Here is a 14,033-nt window from a genome sequence, read left to right on the forward strand (position 1 = left end):
ACCTGGAAATGTGGACTTCTTATTAGTTTACTTTAATTTCAAAAATAAGACATCTTTGTCTTATTCCTCACTTTAGCAATAATATACTGAGCATTTTATAATTAGGTTATTCCTTTTTCTGCCATTATGGTTAATGTGATTTTTCTAAAGCAAGAAAAGTGACTGCAATAGGTTAACATAACGGGTGGTGGCGGAAGCTTATCTATAGCACCAGATTACGGATGTGATAGGAGAGAGAAGCTGGCTGCAATTTCACTGAGAAGCATATCACACACATTGAAACCCACTGCCTAAATGCTGTTATTATGCCTCTTTCTAAAATGAAAACTCTTCCATGAAATATTCATATGCCAATAATTCATATTTGGAAATTATTTTTAAAAGACTATGTAACCCACATATATAGAAAAACTCATTAGCCAACCAAAAGATCTCTTCACTTCTATTTTGGTCATGGGTTGATGGACTGGATGAAACCAAAAAGATATTTATTCAGCAGGAAACAACCAAACACAGTTGCAGCCTCTGCCACTGTGTGCACAGTAGAATTAGCTCTTGTGTCGTCTAAGAATGTCTTACAAAAGCACATTTTACTTCACTGGCTATCCATCTGTTTGCTGAATAATAGAAAGCGATATAAATTAAAGCACTGTGAGAATAAAGACCAAGCTTCAAAAACTTTTGTCTGAACTATGTGATCAAAGTGGTCTGGTTTGTTTGGGTTCTTTTTTCCCCCCTTTTTGGTGGGGGGGCCACACCTGGTGGTGCTTGAAGCTTCCTCATGACCCTTCACTCAGGAATCACTCTTGGCTGGACTTGGGTGAACATATTGGTACTAGGAATCCAACTCTAGTCAACCAGTGCAAGGAAAGCACCTTACCCAGTGTACTATAATTCTGGCCCAAACTGGCATGATTTTAATTCATAAAAGACCCAAGAGAAAAAAGTTTCCATTATCTAGTCTAGAGTGTTATCATGAGTTTTCTCAATATTATTCCTTCATTGTAGACTGCAAAAAGGTAAATTTCGATTATGGGATATTTTAATCCCTCTTGAATCTGAAGACAGTCATGAAGACGTTTTATCACTTGACAGTGAATCTTTTTTTTGGTAGACTCTGTGAGGGATTATTTGTACATAGAGAAGAGAAAACCACTGTTTCTATGTTTAGTGTTAAGAAATGAAACAAGAATTCTACTCTGTAAGTCTGCACAAATCCATGGAAATAGTGCTGTAAGCAGGCCATTGCCATCTGGAAAATGTTAAATAGAACAAATGCCCCGATTAATAAAGCAGGAAAAGTTTGGTCTAAAAACAATAGAAGGAAGATATTACAAATTCAGAGTTGGGCTTCTTCTAAATGGATTATTGCTTTGAATATCTTCAGTGAGTGCCTAGAGAGGAATCACCTAACCTTATTCCCTTTGTCAAAAAGGGATTGAAAAATACATGAATTTGAACAAGTAACTCTGTGTGTGTGGACACAATAGAAAAATATGAGAAGGATGGAAGTTGATACATTACTCATGCAAATTACTAAAACATCAGATAAACGTAAGAAGTGGGAAGCCCTAATCCAGACTCTCAGTGAGATGGACAGAATTGCACTCCACAAGCAGAGACACGTGGATCTGAAGCACAGCTTTAGCATTTACTACTACCTTTGAGCCAGTTGGTTATTTACTCTTGGTAAACCTTGATTTTTTCCTCCTCTTCAAACATGATACTTATACTACTAACAAAATTAAATGTAATAATGCATGCAAATTTTTCTGAAATTATGTCAGACCTCACAGTTATTGTTGTTAATAACGTGATATCTACATTTATGTGATTTCTGTTTTGTTCTAGAAAGTGTCTAGTTTGGGAAGTATGGTGAATAGTGGTTTCAATTATGGAGACAGGAGTTTAGGAGAGACTACATAGGATAATTCAGTCTTCAACACATAAAATTTGAGATTTCTAGAAGGCTCCTATATGGTTGTCAAGGAAACAAATTGAATCTTGTGTTCTGAGCTGAGAGAACAGCTATGACCGGAAGATATTAATTAGATGTTGATAGCTCAAAGATGGTATTTGAAACTGTGGATGGCTAATCATAAAATGAGGATGTAGTTTGAGCATTAAAAAAAGTCGACAATCAAGCCCCAAAGAACTCCAATATTCAGAGATTGAAAGAAGTACTAATATAGAGTTGCAGGCAAGTTAGGAAGAAAATCAGGAAATCATGGTTCTTAGGAAAATTAATGTGAAAATCAAGAAGGAAGATTGTCTAATGGTAAATATAAATAAGAATACATTTTTAATTTGAAATTTCTAAATGATAAAAGTTAAAGTAAAATATGAGAATGTGTAGTATTAAATTGTATAACAAAGGGTTAAGATTCAAAATAGACTAAAGGACACCTGAACACTAACAAGAAAAATGCAAAATGTTCATATAAAGCACCAATCATACAGAAATGCTGTTCATATAAAAATAAATATAAGCAACTTTTAAACAAGTCAATTACTATTTAGAAGATGTTCATTATTTAAGAAATGCAAATTAGATGTATAACAAAGAGACTAAGTTTTAATGAACAAAGAGGTACATAATACTCAGCTGTGGTGAACAGAAAGAATATAAGCTACTCACACACCCATCTGATGAGAATGCAAATAGCTATCATGTTCCAGGAGTTCAATATTATTATTAAACATAACATTTTAAAATATGTGTACAGGACAACAGATCAGTTAGACTGAAAGAATACTGGGACAGAGACAAAGGTGTTCAAAGACATTAAAAAACAGTACATAATAGGAAAGGATTAGAAATACCTATGTGTCTACTAATAGTAAATAATTATATTTTAATATATATTTAGACAGAAGATTATGGAGCTCTTTAGTTAGAAGGTTCTTTTAATGAGCTTGGTTTTATGTTCTGGCATGGAAAGATCTCTTAAATGTTCTGGCAGGGATAAATGCAATGTGCAGAAAATTACATATAAAATGGGCCAATTTATATTAAATGAGTAGAGACAGATCTATGAATTTGTATGTTTTTATAAATGTTTGTGAGAACATTGAAAAGATCATCAGACCAGTAATAATTGTGGTCTTTCAGGCTACAAAGAAAACTGGCAGCAGGATAATAACTGAATTTTCTTTTTATTGTTTCATTTTTACATTTCCTAGAATTACTTGAACTTGTCGATGTCCTACTTGAGAGGATATTTAAAAGAAAAACATATTTTTCTTAGGTGAGGTTAAAACAATTGATTTGGGGGAATTAATAGTGTAGCTCATACACTATTCATCAAAAAGATTTCAGGTTGAGGATGGGGTTTAGTTGTACAGTACATGCCTTCCACATATGAGGCCCAAGCTTCAATACCAGGGCCATGAGAAAAAGAGAAAGAAGAAGAGAGAGACGGGAGGGAGAGAGTAAAGAGAGACAGACAAGACAGACAGACAGACACAGAACAGACACAGAGAGACAGAGAAATTCAGTTTCTCTACAAATCAGGACCACATTGGGCTTTTGGTACATAGCTGTGACTGAAAAAGATCCTATTGTTGCAAAGGTTAGTTACCCTCCAAGGATTCAAGTCTTAAACCAACCTTCCACATTTTCTCATAACTCCATGTAACAAATAGGCTTCAGTGCCAAGGATGGGTGGCAATTGTTTCTCATAGTACAAAGACTTCGTAAAGACTCTTCTTTATTTGGTGTAGAAAGAAGAATAAATAGCCACAAGCTATTCCCATACTGATATCTCTGCTTTATCAAACTGCAATTTTTTTTTAAAGCAGCAAGGGCAAAAATAATACAGGTTTAATAAAACAGAAGTTCTGCTGTTGCTCTCATAATTCTTGGACCCTATCCAGGACTGGTGCAGGGGGGAAATCAGCCAACTCCAAAACTACTGACTTAGCAAACACTGCAGTAGCACTCTGTAAAGGGTCTACAGTCCAGTGCGGGCAATTGCTACCTGGCATCCACACAGCAGCTCTTGAACATGTTTTACTTCATGGTTGGATTCTTTCTATGACACAATAAGACATGATAATTAAAAGGAAAAAATGGTCTTTGAGACTCTTCCACCAATTGGAATTTCTGTTTCTGAGGAGCCCTTCAGGCAAAGTGTTTCTATTTCATGGCAATCCTCCTTTCTCTTCTTCTTTTCTTACACATGCAAATGAAAATCCCAATTTTCAGCTGCCAGAACAGCTGAACACTGTTGTCATCAGAAAAACTGAATGCTTGGTTCAAAGAAGTAACTGCTCCTTAGAAATCCCTTTGCATTTAGGGCAAAGGAAGAAAACTGTTTACAAATTCATCTCTTATGCAAGATGAATGTACTGAGCATGCAGAGCTTTTCACCCTGAAAGCATCTATAGCTCAGAGTCGTTAGTAAACTTCTAGGGTTTGGAAAAATATATCATAACTTGTCACTGAATATTCAAGTCCAAAGGTCACCACCACACCATCATCACCACCACCAGCTTCTAGTAGGGTACTTGGCCTTTTCATGATTTTTTCACACTTTATACCTTATTCTGTATCCTATCTGTGTCTAACTTTATTTAGTTATTTATTTAATTTTATTGAATCACCGTGAGATAGTTACAAGCTTTCATGTTTGGGTTGCAATCTCACAATGATCAAACACCCATCCCTCCACCAGTGCACATTCCCCACCACCAATATCCCGGGTATACCCCCGTTTTCCCACCCTCCCCCTGCCTCTATGGCAGATAATATTCCCTATACTCTCTCTCTACTTTTGGGCATTATAGCTTGCAAAACAGACACTGAGAGGTCATCGTTTGGTCCATTATCTACTTTCGGCGCACATCTCCCATCCCAACTGGTTCCTCCAGCCATTATTTTCTTAGTTATCTCTTATCTATTCCATCTGCCTTCTCCCCTCTGCTCATGAAACAGGTTTCCAGCTATGGGGCAATCCCTCTGGTCCTTGTATCTACTGTCTTTGGGTGTCAGCCTCATGTGATGTTTTTCTATACTCCAAAAATGAGTGCGGTCCTTCTATGTATGTCCCTCTCTTTCTGCTGAGTCTAAATTTATATAAGATCCTGTTTTGTGAAGGTGTCCCTAAATCAGCTTCATTCCTACATAAATTCCTATTCTAGGTTATCCACACATCCCTTAGATCATTTACCACATGGCTGTACTAGTGCATATTTATCATTTTATTTATGTCAGTTTATCAAGTCACTTTATGATCAGCACCTAATATATATGCAGTGTGCTTTATTAAATTTTCCATAGGTAATACTATGAATAATAATATGAATAATCGTATATGAATATATTATGTCTAAGTGTCACAAAAACCAGGAGATGGATAGATGGATATTTTTACTTTGCTAACAACTTAGAAAACGGAAATCTCAAGAGATTATACATATGGTACTGGCACTGAGATAAAGTTTATTTTACTTTAAAATCCAAGTTTTGGGGCTGGAGAAATAGTTACAGTGGGCAAGGAGATTGCCTTGCACACGGTCAACCCCAGTTTCATCCCTGACATTTCATACACATGCTGAGCACCTTCAGAAGTAATCCTTGGGCACAAAGCCAGGAGTGAGCCCTTAGCATAGCCAGGTATGGCCCCAGAACAAAATAAGAAAAGAAAAGAAGAAAGAAATAGAATAACAACCACCCTAAAATGTGACCTTTAAGTAACAGTCAATGAGCTCAACAAATGTTTGTCAGGTATCAAACTTTTTACTGTGTCATTGTATCACTGTATCACTGTCATCCCATTGCTCATTGATTTGCTCGAGTGGGTACCAGTAATGTCTCCATTGTGATACATGTTGTTACTGTTTTTGGCATATCAAATATGCCATGGGTAGCTTGCCAGGCTTTGCTTATATGAGCCTCAAAAAAGACCTTTGATGTAGATCATCATTATCTTAATTTTTAAATGAAATTACAGTTCAGAATAGTTAAATGACTTTCCCAAGGTCACAGAACTATGGGATGGATTGAAACATAAGTCACTATCTCCTCAGGCCTGAGCCCTTTGCAACTACTCTGCTGTAAAACTACACACAATGTCTTTAAAGTTTGTGAATACTGAATAGCTTGTTAAGAATAATCCTAGGAACAAACTAGAGAGTTAACTCTTGTGAATCATGCAAAAGAAGACGATCAACTTCCTAAACACTCACCTTAGCACATGTGTGGATCCATTAATAGTTGTGGTTGAACAGGGAACAGTCTGGCCCAGAATGGAAGGTCTTCGATAGCGGTCATCATCACAGCAGAGAATGATGAGGAAGGCACGTCTAAAGGACTTATTCAAGAAGGCGTAGAGAAAGGGGTTTAATCCAGAATTGATGTAGCCAAGCCAGAGGAAAGCAGTCCACACCTGTCCAGGGACAGTGTAGCCTATGAATGGATCCACGATGTTGGTGATGAAGAACGGAGCCCAGCAGAGGCAGAAGCAACCCATGATGATGCACAGGGTCTTAGCTGCTTTGGTTTCTGTCCGCATACGATGAGTACTATGAGGGTCTGCTGTCTGGGGCCTGCCCTCTGAGGGGGCTCCTGCCCGTTGTAACATCTGGATCTGGCGGGCATGCTCCTTTGCTGTGACATAGATGCGATAATAGGCCAGCACCATAAGGAGAAACGGTATGTAGAAAGCTACCACAGAGCAGGTGATGGCATAGGGCTTGTTGACCATGAAGATACAATATGTGGAGTTAGAGTTCTGGTTGAACTTCCTCTTTTCTATCTGAGAGTTGTGGGAGACAGGGGTGGGGAGGAGGGCGGGAAGTGAAGAGGAAAAAGCAGGAGAATGAAGAACATTGTACAAAAAATAAAAAATAAAAAAAAATTGTAGAGTGAGTAGAATGGGGATATGGGGGGGGGGCATAGTATCAAAGAAAAGGATAAGGAGGGAAAAAAAGAAGCGTTTATCAGCAAAGCTTTCTTTCTCTTTCCCGCATATTGCACATATAACCATGATGTTAGAAAAGGAGTGTGGTGAAGTTCAGGGTTTTGAGGACCAAAGATCTCAGAAAATAAATAGAAACAAAACAGACAAAAGTGTCCATTCTATATGCCCAACCAATAGTTTGGTTCTGCTCCCATCCCCAAACTGTCCACTTGCAAGCAACATGCCAGTGTCTCAACAAGATGACTGCAAACAGTAAGACCCAAATCACCTGGAGTGTTGATGACAAGTACAGGTTGCTGGCCTTCCCCTTAATTCTAGTGGATTTGAATCTTTGGGCTTTAGGACTCAAATACCTGCATCTTAAATAAGATCTTTTAAAAATAACTTTAAAGTTTATCAGTATTCGAGAAGAATTTTTCTATTCTGAGTTTAGCTCTTTGGTGGATGTCAAGCGCCCTTTATCTCCCTATATTCTTTGATCTGCTGAAATTTTTACCACTTACATAACAGTTTTTAAATTGATAGGAAGCAATGATGAATAGGGTCTTAGAACTTGATAAAGAAAGGAGAAACATCAGAAACATGGGATAAGAGTATATTGACTAGGGCAAGACCATGAAGGTACTAAAGCCCAACATAGGTAATATTCAATTTCTACTTCCCACTACCTCATGAGATACACTTTATTTAGCTATCCAACCCCATCTCTCAATTGAAATTCTTCTGGTCAAGATATTAAGAACCTGAAGGATGCAATGGCCAATTTATATCTTTTGACACAGCCTAATCCACCATACCCTTTTCTCCTTTTGTATAATTATTTTTATTGCAGTATTACTGTATCACTGTCATCCCGTTGCTCATGGGTTTGCTCGAGCGGGCACCAGTAATGTCTCCATTGTGAGACTTGTTGTTACTGTTTTGGGCATATCAAATACACCACGGGGTGCTTGCCAGGCTCTGCCGTGCAGGCGGGATACTCTCGGTAGCTTGCCAGGCTCTCTGAGAGGGACAAAGGAATTGAACCTGGGTCAGCTGCGTGCAAACACCCTACCCTCTGTGCTATTGCGGCAAAATACATAAAGTATACATATATTTGGAGGGCACACATATGACAGCACTCAGGGCTTACTGTTGGCTTGGGACTGGAGAAATAGTACAGCCCGTGAGGTGCTTGTTTTGCACAGGCAATCTGGATTTGAGCCCAGAACCACATATGGTCCCTTGGCCATATGATCCCTGAGCACAGAGCTAGAGGTAAGCTTTGAGCACCATTCAGTGTGGCTCCCAAAATGAAAAAAAAAAACATTTTAAAAGTTACTGCTACAGGATAAACATATTCAACAATGATAGAGGAAAATGAGATCTGGTGCTATTATGGTAGGGCATAGTATCTCACATGTGTTTGTTAGCTTATTTAATGGTTGTAATTTTATTTGATAAAGTCAGTGAAATACTTTTGTGTTCCTGGACTCTACTTCCATTGAGTTCAGATTAGGGTTTGTCTGTGCTCTAATTTTGTTATAGAACATGTCCTGGGAACTCATGTCCATGGAATTCCAGTGCAGTGACTTTCTTTTCAAAAAGTACCTACAGCAGACTGAATTTCCGCTCTGACATCTGATTGGCACTTTATTCCCTTCCTAAGATCAGAGCATTGCCTTTAGAATTGCCATGCTTTTATCAGCCCAAATCCTTTCAGCTATCACTAGTTTTAACCCAAATAAATCATCTCAAACTGTTCTCAGCATCTCTGTTTTTATGCTCAATCTAATTGAAATTTTGAATCAAGTCAAGTAAGCTTGAATTAAATCAAAATGGATCCACATGGCCCATCATAATTCTTATTGTAGTATTAATGTGCATTTCCTGATGAGTAATGATGTTAATCACCAAATTGCTATTTAAATATCGTCTCTTATGATGTGATTATTCAGGTATTTTTTCCCACATAAAAAATTGATTTGTGCCTCTCTTACTGATTACAATAGTTTTTTTTCATGTTTTTTTAATGTTGTTTACTTTCTAGATTTTTTATTGCAAATAATTCCTAAACCTTTGTACTGTTATGCTTAAAAATTCTTTACTTTAAGATTTATACTTTTAGTATAAATACCTTTTTTTAAAGGTATTTTTTATCCTTTGCTTATTCTTAAGTGTAAAGATATTCTCACATCTCTTTCACTTAGTTGTCCTATTATACTTCCTCTTAACATCTTTATCAATAATTTTTGCATCTAATTCTACTATCCATTTGAAATTACTGCTTTTGTATAGCCTGACATAGGATTCAAAAATTAAATATTTACTTTGCAAATAGCCAATTGATCCAGTAGCATTGACTGAAGTAACATTTCTAATTATGTTGCAGTATACTCAGAGCCAGAAATCAGAGAATTCTGTATGCATAGGTATATGTCTGAATTTTCTATTCTGTTCTAGGAATTGTCCCATGTAGTCGCAAAAATTTAATAACTTTATAATATTGAATATCTAAAATAAAAGTCTTCAAATTGTACTTTATCTTCCTTTGGATTTTGAGCTATTTTTATACCTCAGAATTTCCATATAGAAGTCAAAACTAATTTACCAGTTAAAAAAGTTAGCTAGTTTGGGGCTGGAGTGATAGCACAGAGGGTAGGGTATTTGCCTTGCACTCAGCTGACCCGGGTTTGATTCCCAGCATCCCATATGGTCCCCTGAGCACCGCCAGGGGTAATTCCTGAGTTAAGAGCCAGGAGTAACCCCTGTGCATCGCTGGGTGTGACCCAAAAAGCAAAAAAAAAAGTTGATTTTAGTAATATTTATAAATTTTGTGTAAATGTCATGCACATATACTTATTACTAAGTATCTGACTTTTAGTCCAAAACAAATTATTAAAGTGATTTTTAGTTTGGTTTGGGGGCCACATCCATTAGTTCTCAGGGCTTACTCCTAGCTCTGTGCTCAGGGATCATTCCTGGTGCAGGGATCAGGGAACCATAAGTGATGCCAAGAACTGAACCTAGGTAGGCAGCATGCAAAGCAAGGGTCTTTCCAACAGTATTATCTCTCTGGCTCTATTAAAGTTGTTAATTAAAATTGCTCATTGTTAAGATATAGAACTCAGTGAAAAAATTGCATTTTGGACTGTATCTAGCAACTTTGTTAAATTGATTGTTAATAATTGATGTATTTCTTTTAGATAGGGCCCAAGCAGTGGTTAGAGGAACAGGGAACATTTCCCAGTGATATTCAGTACAACTGTGTAGGTCTGAAAGCTCAGGGCTCTGCCCAGTGATGCAGACTGCTTGGGCTCAGTGGCAGGAGGTGCAGCCAGGCTACACCGGGAAGTGATGGGAGGAATGTGGGGCCAGGGATAGGAGTCAGGGCTCTGTATATCAAAGCATGTGCTCCAGCCCTCTGCACTTCTCCTCAGACCTTTCATTTCTAGAATCTTGAATTTTCTCCAGAAACACTCACGTGGTCTGAAAATAATGACGTTTGCTCCTCCCTTTCTATTCTTTATACTACACGTCTCGAATTTTTGAACTTTATATAATCTCTAGGAAATTTTTGAATAAAAGTGGTTAATAGCAGACACTATTGCTGCATTTCCCATTTTAGAAAGGGAGCCGCAAATATTTTACTATTATTCATGATAGTTGCTGTAAGTTTTTTGTTAATGCCTCTATTTGATTGAGAAGTTACCCCTATTCTTCATTTGATGTGATATTTTTGATGGGTATTAAATTTTATCAATGCATTTTTGGCAGTAATGAGATGATAATGTGGGTTTCCCTTCTTTGTTTTATTAATATAGGAAATTACATTGAAATTACATTGATTCCTGGTATAAACTGACTTTTATTGGGTACTATGGCACACTTGATTTTCTTTAACAACAGAAAAGACTTTTCTCTCAAGTAACTGCCCACAGAGCGCTCTTAATCATCAGACTTCTTTAGGGATCTGTTGGCTGAAGTGAACTTTGAAACTCAGGGTTGTTTTTCTTCTGAGGTCAGGCTACATTAGTAATATTATACACATGCATAAAGATATAATCAAAACTATATAGGAAATGTATACATGCACTTTTATTACTCATGCACACATTTGCTATCTCAGAACCTACTACCAAAATATTATTCATCTTCCTATTGAGTTAATACTTCAAAAACATAAAAGGATTTCATATCAAGTATCATAACCTACTTTAAACTTATTTTATCACTTATAATAATACAACTATGCCAGCTTTCTTTTGTTTTGTATTTTCATGCTGTATATTTCTATTATTTTCTAAACTTTCTGTCACCTTATATTTCAAGGGTTTTTCTTATAAACACCAAGATTACACACTAATTGATTAAAATATTGTGACCTGAGTCTCACAGGAAGCAAACTTTGTATTTCTTGTAGGAGTAAATATCCTTTATTTGCTAACTCATGTCTGCAGCAGCTTAAACGAACAACATTTCAAGAAATAAATAGAAACAACTGTATGCATATTGTGAACATGAGGTTTTACTGGCTTATTTCTAGGTGAATGTGAAAATAGAATGCTATGGAATCTATTCACACTATCATTGGTTAAGTAATAGGCATATTTATGGTGAGCAGATTGCCCTATTTCCCATTTATATAAAGTTCTCAACAGTTGCATCTCTCTGATTTTCGTAAACAGACAGCTCTCTAGGCTCTGCAGTAGAAGGTTACACCCTTATTAGACATTCTGATGTACCAAATATACTCTTTTAAAGATCTCTAGTTGTGGCTAAATTTACCACAAATATTAAGAACCTAGATACAGTCACCATTACTCCCCACAAATGTGAACAGCTAACATCTCTGATCTCCGTTTCCTAAGAATAATTGTGAAGACTGTACGACAGTTGCAGAAATATTGGTTAACCAGGACTCAGCACACAACAAATATTCATCTGTTAGCCATTTTTTAATTTCTATTGATTGTTAATAATGTAAAAATAGGGGCCAGAGCGATCATACAAAGGATAGGGCATTTGCCTTGCACATGGCAGACCCGGGTTCAATCCCCAACATTCCATATGGTCCCCCAGCACCACCAGGAGTGATTCCTGAGTGCAGAGCCAGGAGTAACCCCTGAACATAGCTGGGTGTGACCCAAAAATGCAAAAAAAAAAACCTAAACTAAAAATAAAAAATTCCCCAAGAGTAATAAAACTGAAAGTTTGAAAGAAGATGAATAGGATTTAGTAAAATACTCATCTCATCTTCCTTGTGTGGATCTCTTTGTTTTCTCTTTTCTTCTTTTGTTACTCATTTTTATTTCACAAGCCAAGGAACTCTTGCTCTGATATACTGCACACATACCCTGGTCCTGCCTTGGCTTAGATATCTTTTGCTGACAAAGAAAGAGGCTAGGAAATGGATTGGATAGGGAAAGGGGTATATCCTACACTAATTGACTCAGTGTAGTTGGAGCTAACTCTCAATATCTCCTCTCTATTCTCCCTCTGCCTGGACATGGTCTTACAATGATTTCCCCAGGGACTATATAGGCCTGTAAACGAATCCAGATCATAGTGGATTCTTTTTTAATTCATCACAGGTTTGGAATCACAAACATAACTTGTCAGAGCTGAACAATTCTCAAAGGTCATACAGACAGTGATTGGCATGAATCTGGCACATGAGTCCTGGTGCTCCTTGAAGACATTCGATTCCATTTAGGACCTATGAGATTTCTAAGGACACTGGTTGGTGACTGTTCAGGACTTAGGCTTGTGTTTTTGGCCCAGAACACTCTAAATTCTTAGACACATTTCTACCCACATTATATATGTTCAGTGGGTCACTGTAATGCTCCTAGATTCTCAGTAGGAAAAGGGTTGAGGACCTTTTGGGATACATCATACACCCCAGATGCTGAAGTCTAATTTTAAGGTTTAAAATGCCTGTTCTACATTAACTAGGTGTATTACTGGTCATGTGAACTCATCTTCTTGAGTCTGGCTTTTCTCATGGGGATGAGATGAGTTAAGGGTGTTGTCACGATGATAGGAAAAATAGGTTTGCATACTTTTTTTGCATAGAGCAAGAAGGCAAACATTCAAAAATGTTACCTTGCTCTTTGTTTCAATCTTTCATCCACAGTACCATCTGAATACTTAAGTTGTCTACCCAATCGGACATTTTTTATTTATCTAGAATGTTGAGCAAAGTGAATTGGACAGTAAGCCAGCAGAATCTAGCTGGGTACTCACCATATCAATGATGCCAATGTTATTCCAGCCTTGCATGATTGGCAGAAAAGAGATAAACATGGGAATGACCCAGCAGCCTCCCAGCATCAAGGCAATACGCAGAGGAGTCATCTTGTTTCTATAGACCAAGGGCTGGCAGCAGATAGCATAGTACCTAGAAAGAGGATAGTGCAGGCAGGTGCGAGGGGGAAGGAGGGAGGAGAGGGAGAAGGAGAGGTGAGAAAAGTGGGAAGGGAGAGCAATGGAAAAGGAGATAAAAGTGGATTTGGGGGGAGGGGAGGAAAATGAATGAACAAAAAGAAAGGAGAATAAAAACAAATAACGAAGCAAAAAGGAAATATGGGGGAAGGCACAGTATGGGTGGAAGAAGGGAAAAAGAAGTGATGAAAAGAACAGAATAATGAAAAGCCAATTCTACAATAAAATATGCTATATTTGTCAATGAGTTTCTGGCAATATATCAGACCCTCTTTCTCTCCCAGTACCTGAGGAGTCTATTCTGTCTGAGACAGAGCCAACGCTACTCTGATGCCTTGGGGTTTCTTGAGCTTGTATCCAGCCTCCTGGGTCTCAGTAACTCTCTGGGCATCCATAATCCTCTTAGATAATAACCCGAGCTGACTCATGCTTGGTCTTCTCTCTCTGAGCTAAGGGATGTCCTAAGTGGACATTCCCTAAGATTTGGCTCAGATATTCTCCTGAGGTTCCCCAGTTCAGACTTATCTGAGGAGGTCTATTTAAAACACAGATACCAAGAATATCTTGGATCAGAGTGTACTGAGTTAGGAGTCAGAGCTTGCATTTTGACAAACGGGAATATGTCAAATGTTTGTAAGTATACCCAGTTCCCAAACTGGGTATGTTCACTTTCTGACTTTCTTA

General features: G+C 37.5%; 1 protein-coding gene across 5 annotated transcripts in view; it reads right to left on the reverse strand.

The window, feature by feature from the left end:
* The window catches only part of HTR4 (5-hydroxytryptamine receptor 4), a 210,323-nt gene that overhangs the window by 71,908 nt on the left and 124,382 nt on the right, over positions 1–14,033 (reverse strand). For all 5 annotated transcript variants that reach the window (XM_055142395.1, XM_055142394.1, XM_055142393.1 and 2 more), the window contains exons 5-6: positions 13,152–13,305; positions 6,190–6,758 (exon numbers count right to left, since the gene is read on the reverse strand). In XM_055142395.1, the coding sequence (XP_054998370.1) occupies positions 6,190–6,758; positions 13,152–13,305 (723 nt within the window). The remainder of the gene's footprint in view (positions 1–6,189; positions 6,759–13,151; positions 13,306–14,033) is intronic.

Source organism: Sorex araneus, chromosome 6, assembly GCF_027595985.1.
Source record: "Sorex araneus isolate mSorAra2 chromosome 6, mSorAra2.pri, whole genome shotgun sequence".
Lineage (NCBI taxonomy): Eukaryota > Metazoa > Chordata > Mammalia > Eulipotyphla > Soricidae > Sorex > Sorex araneus.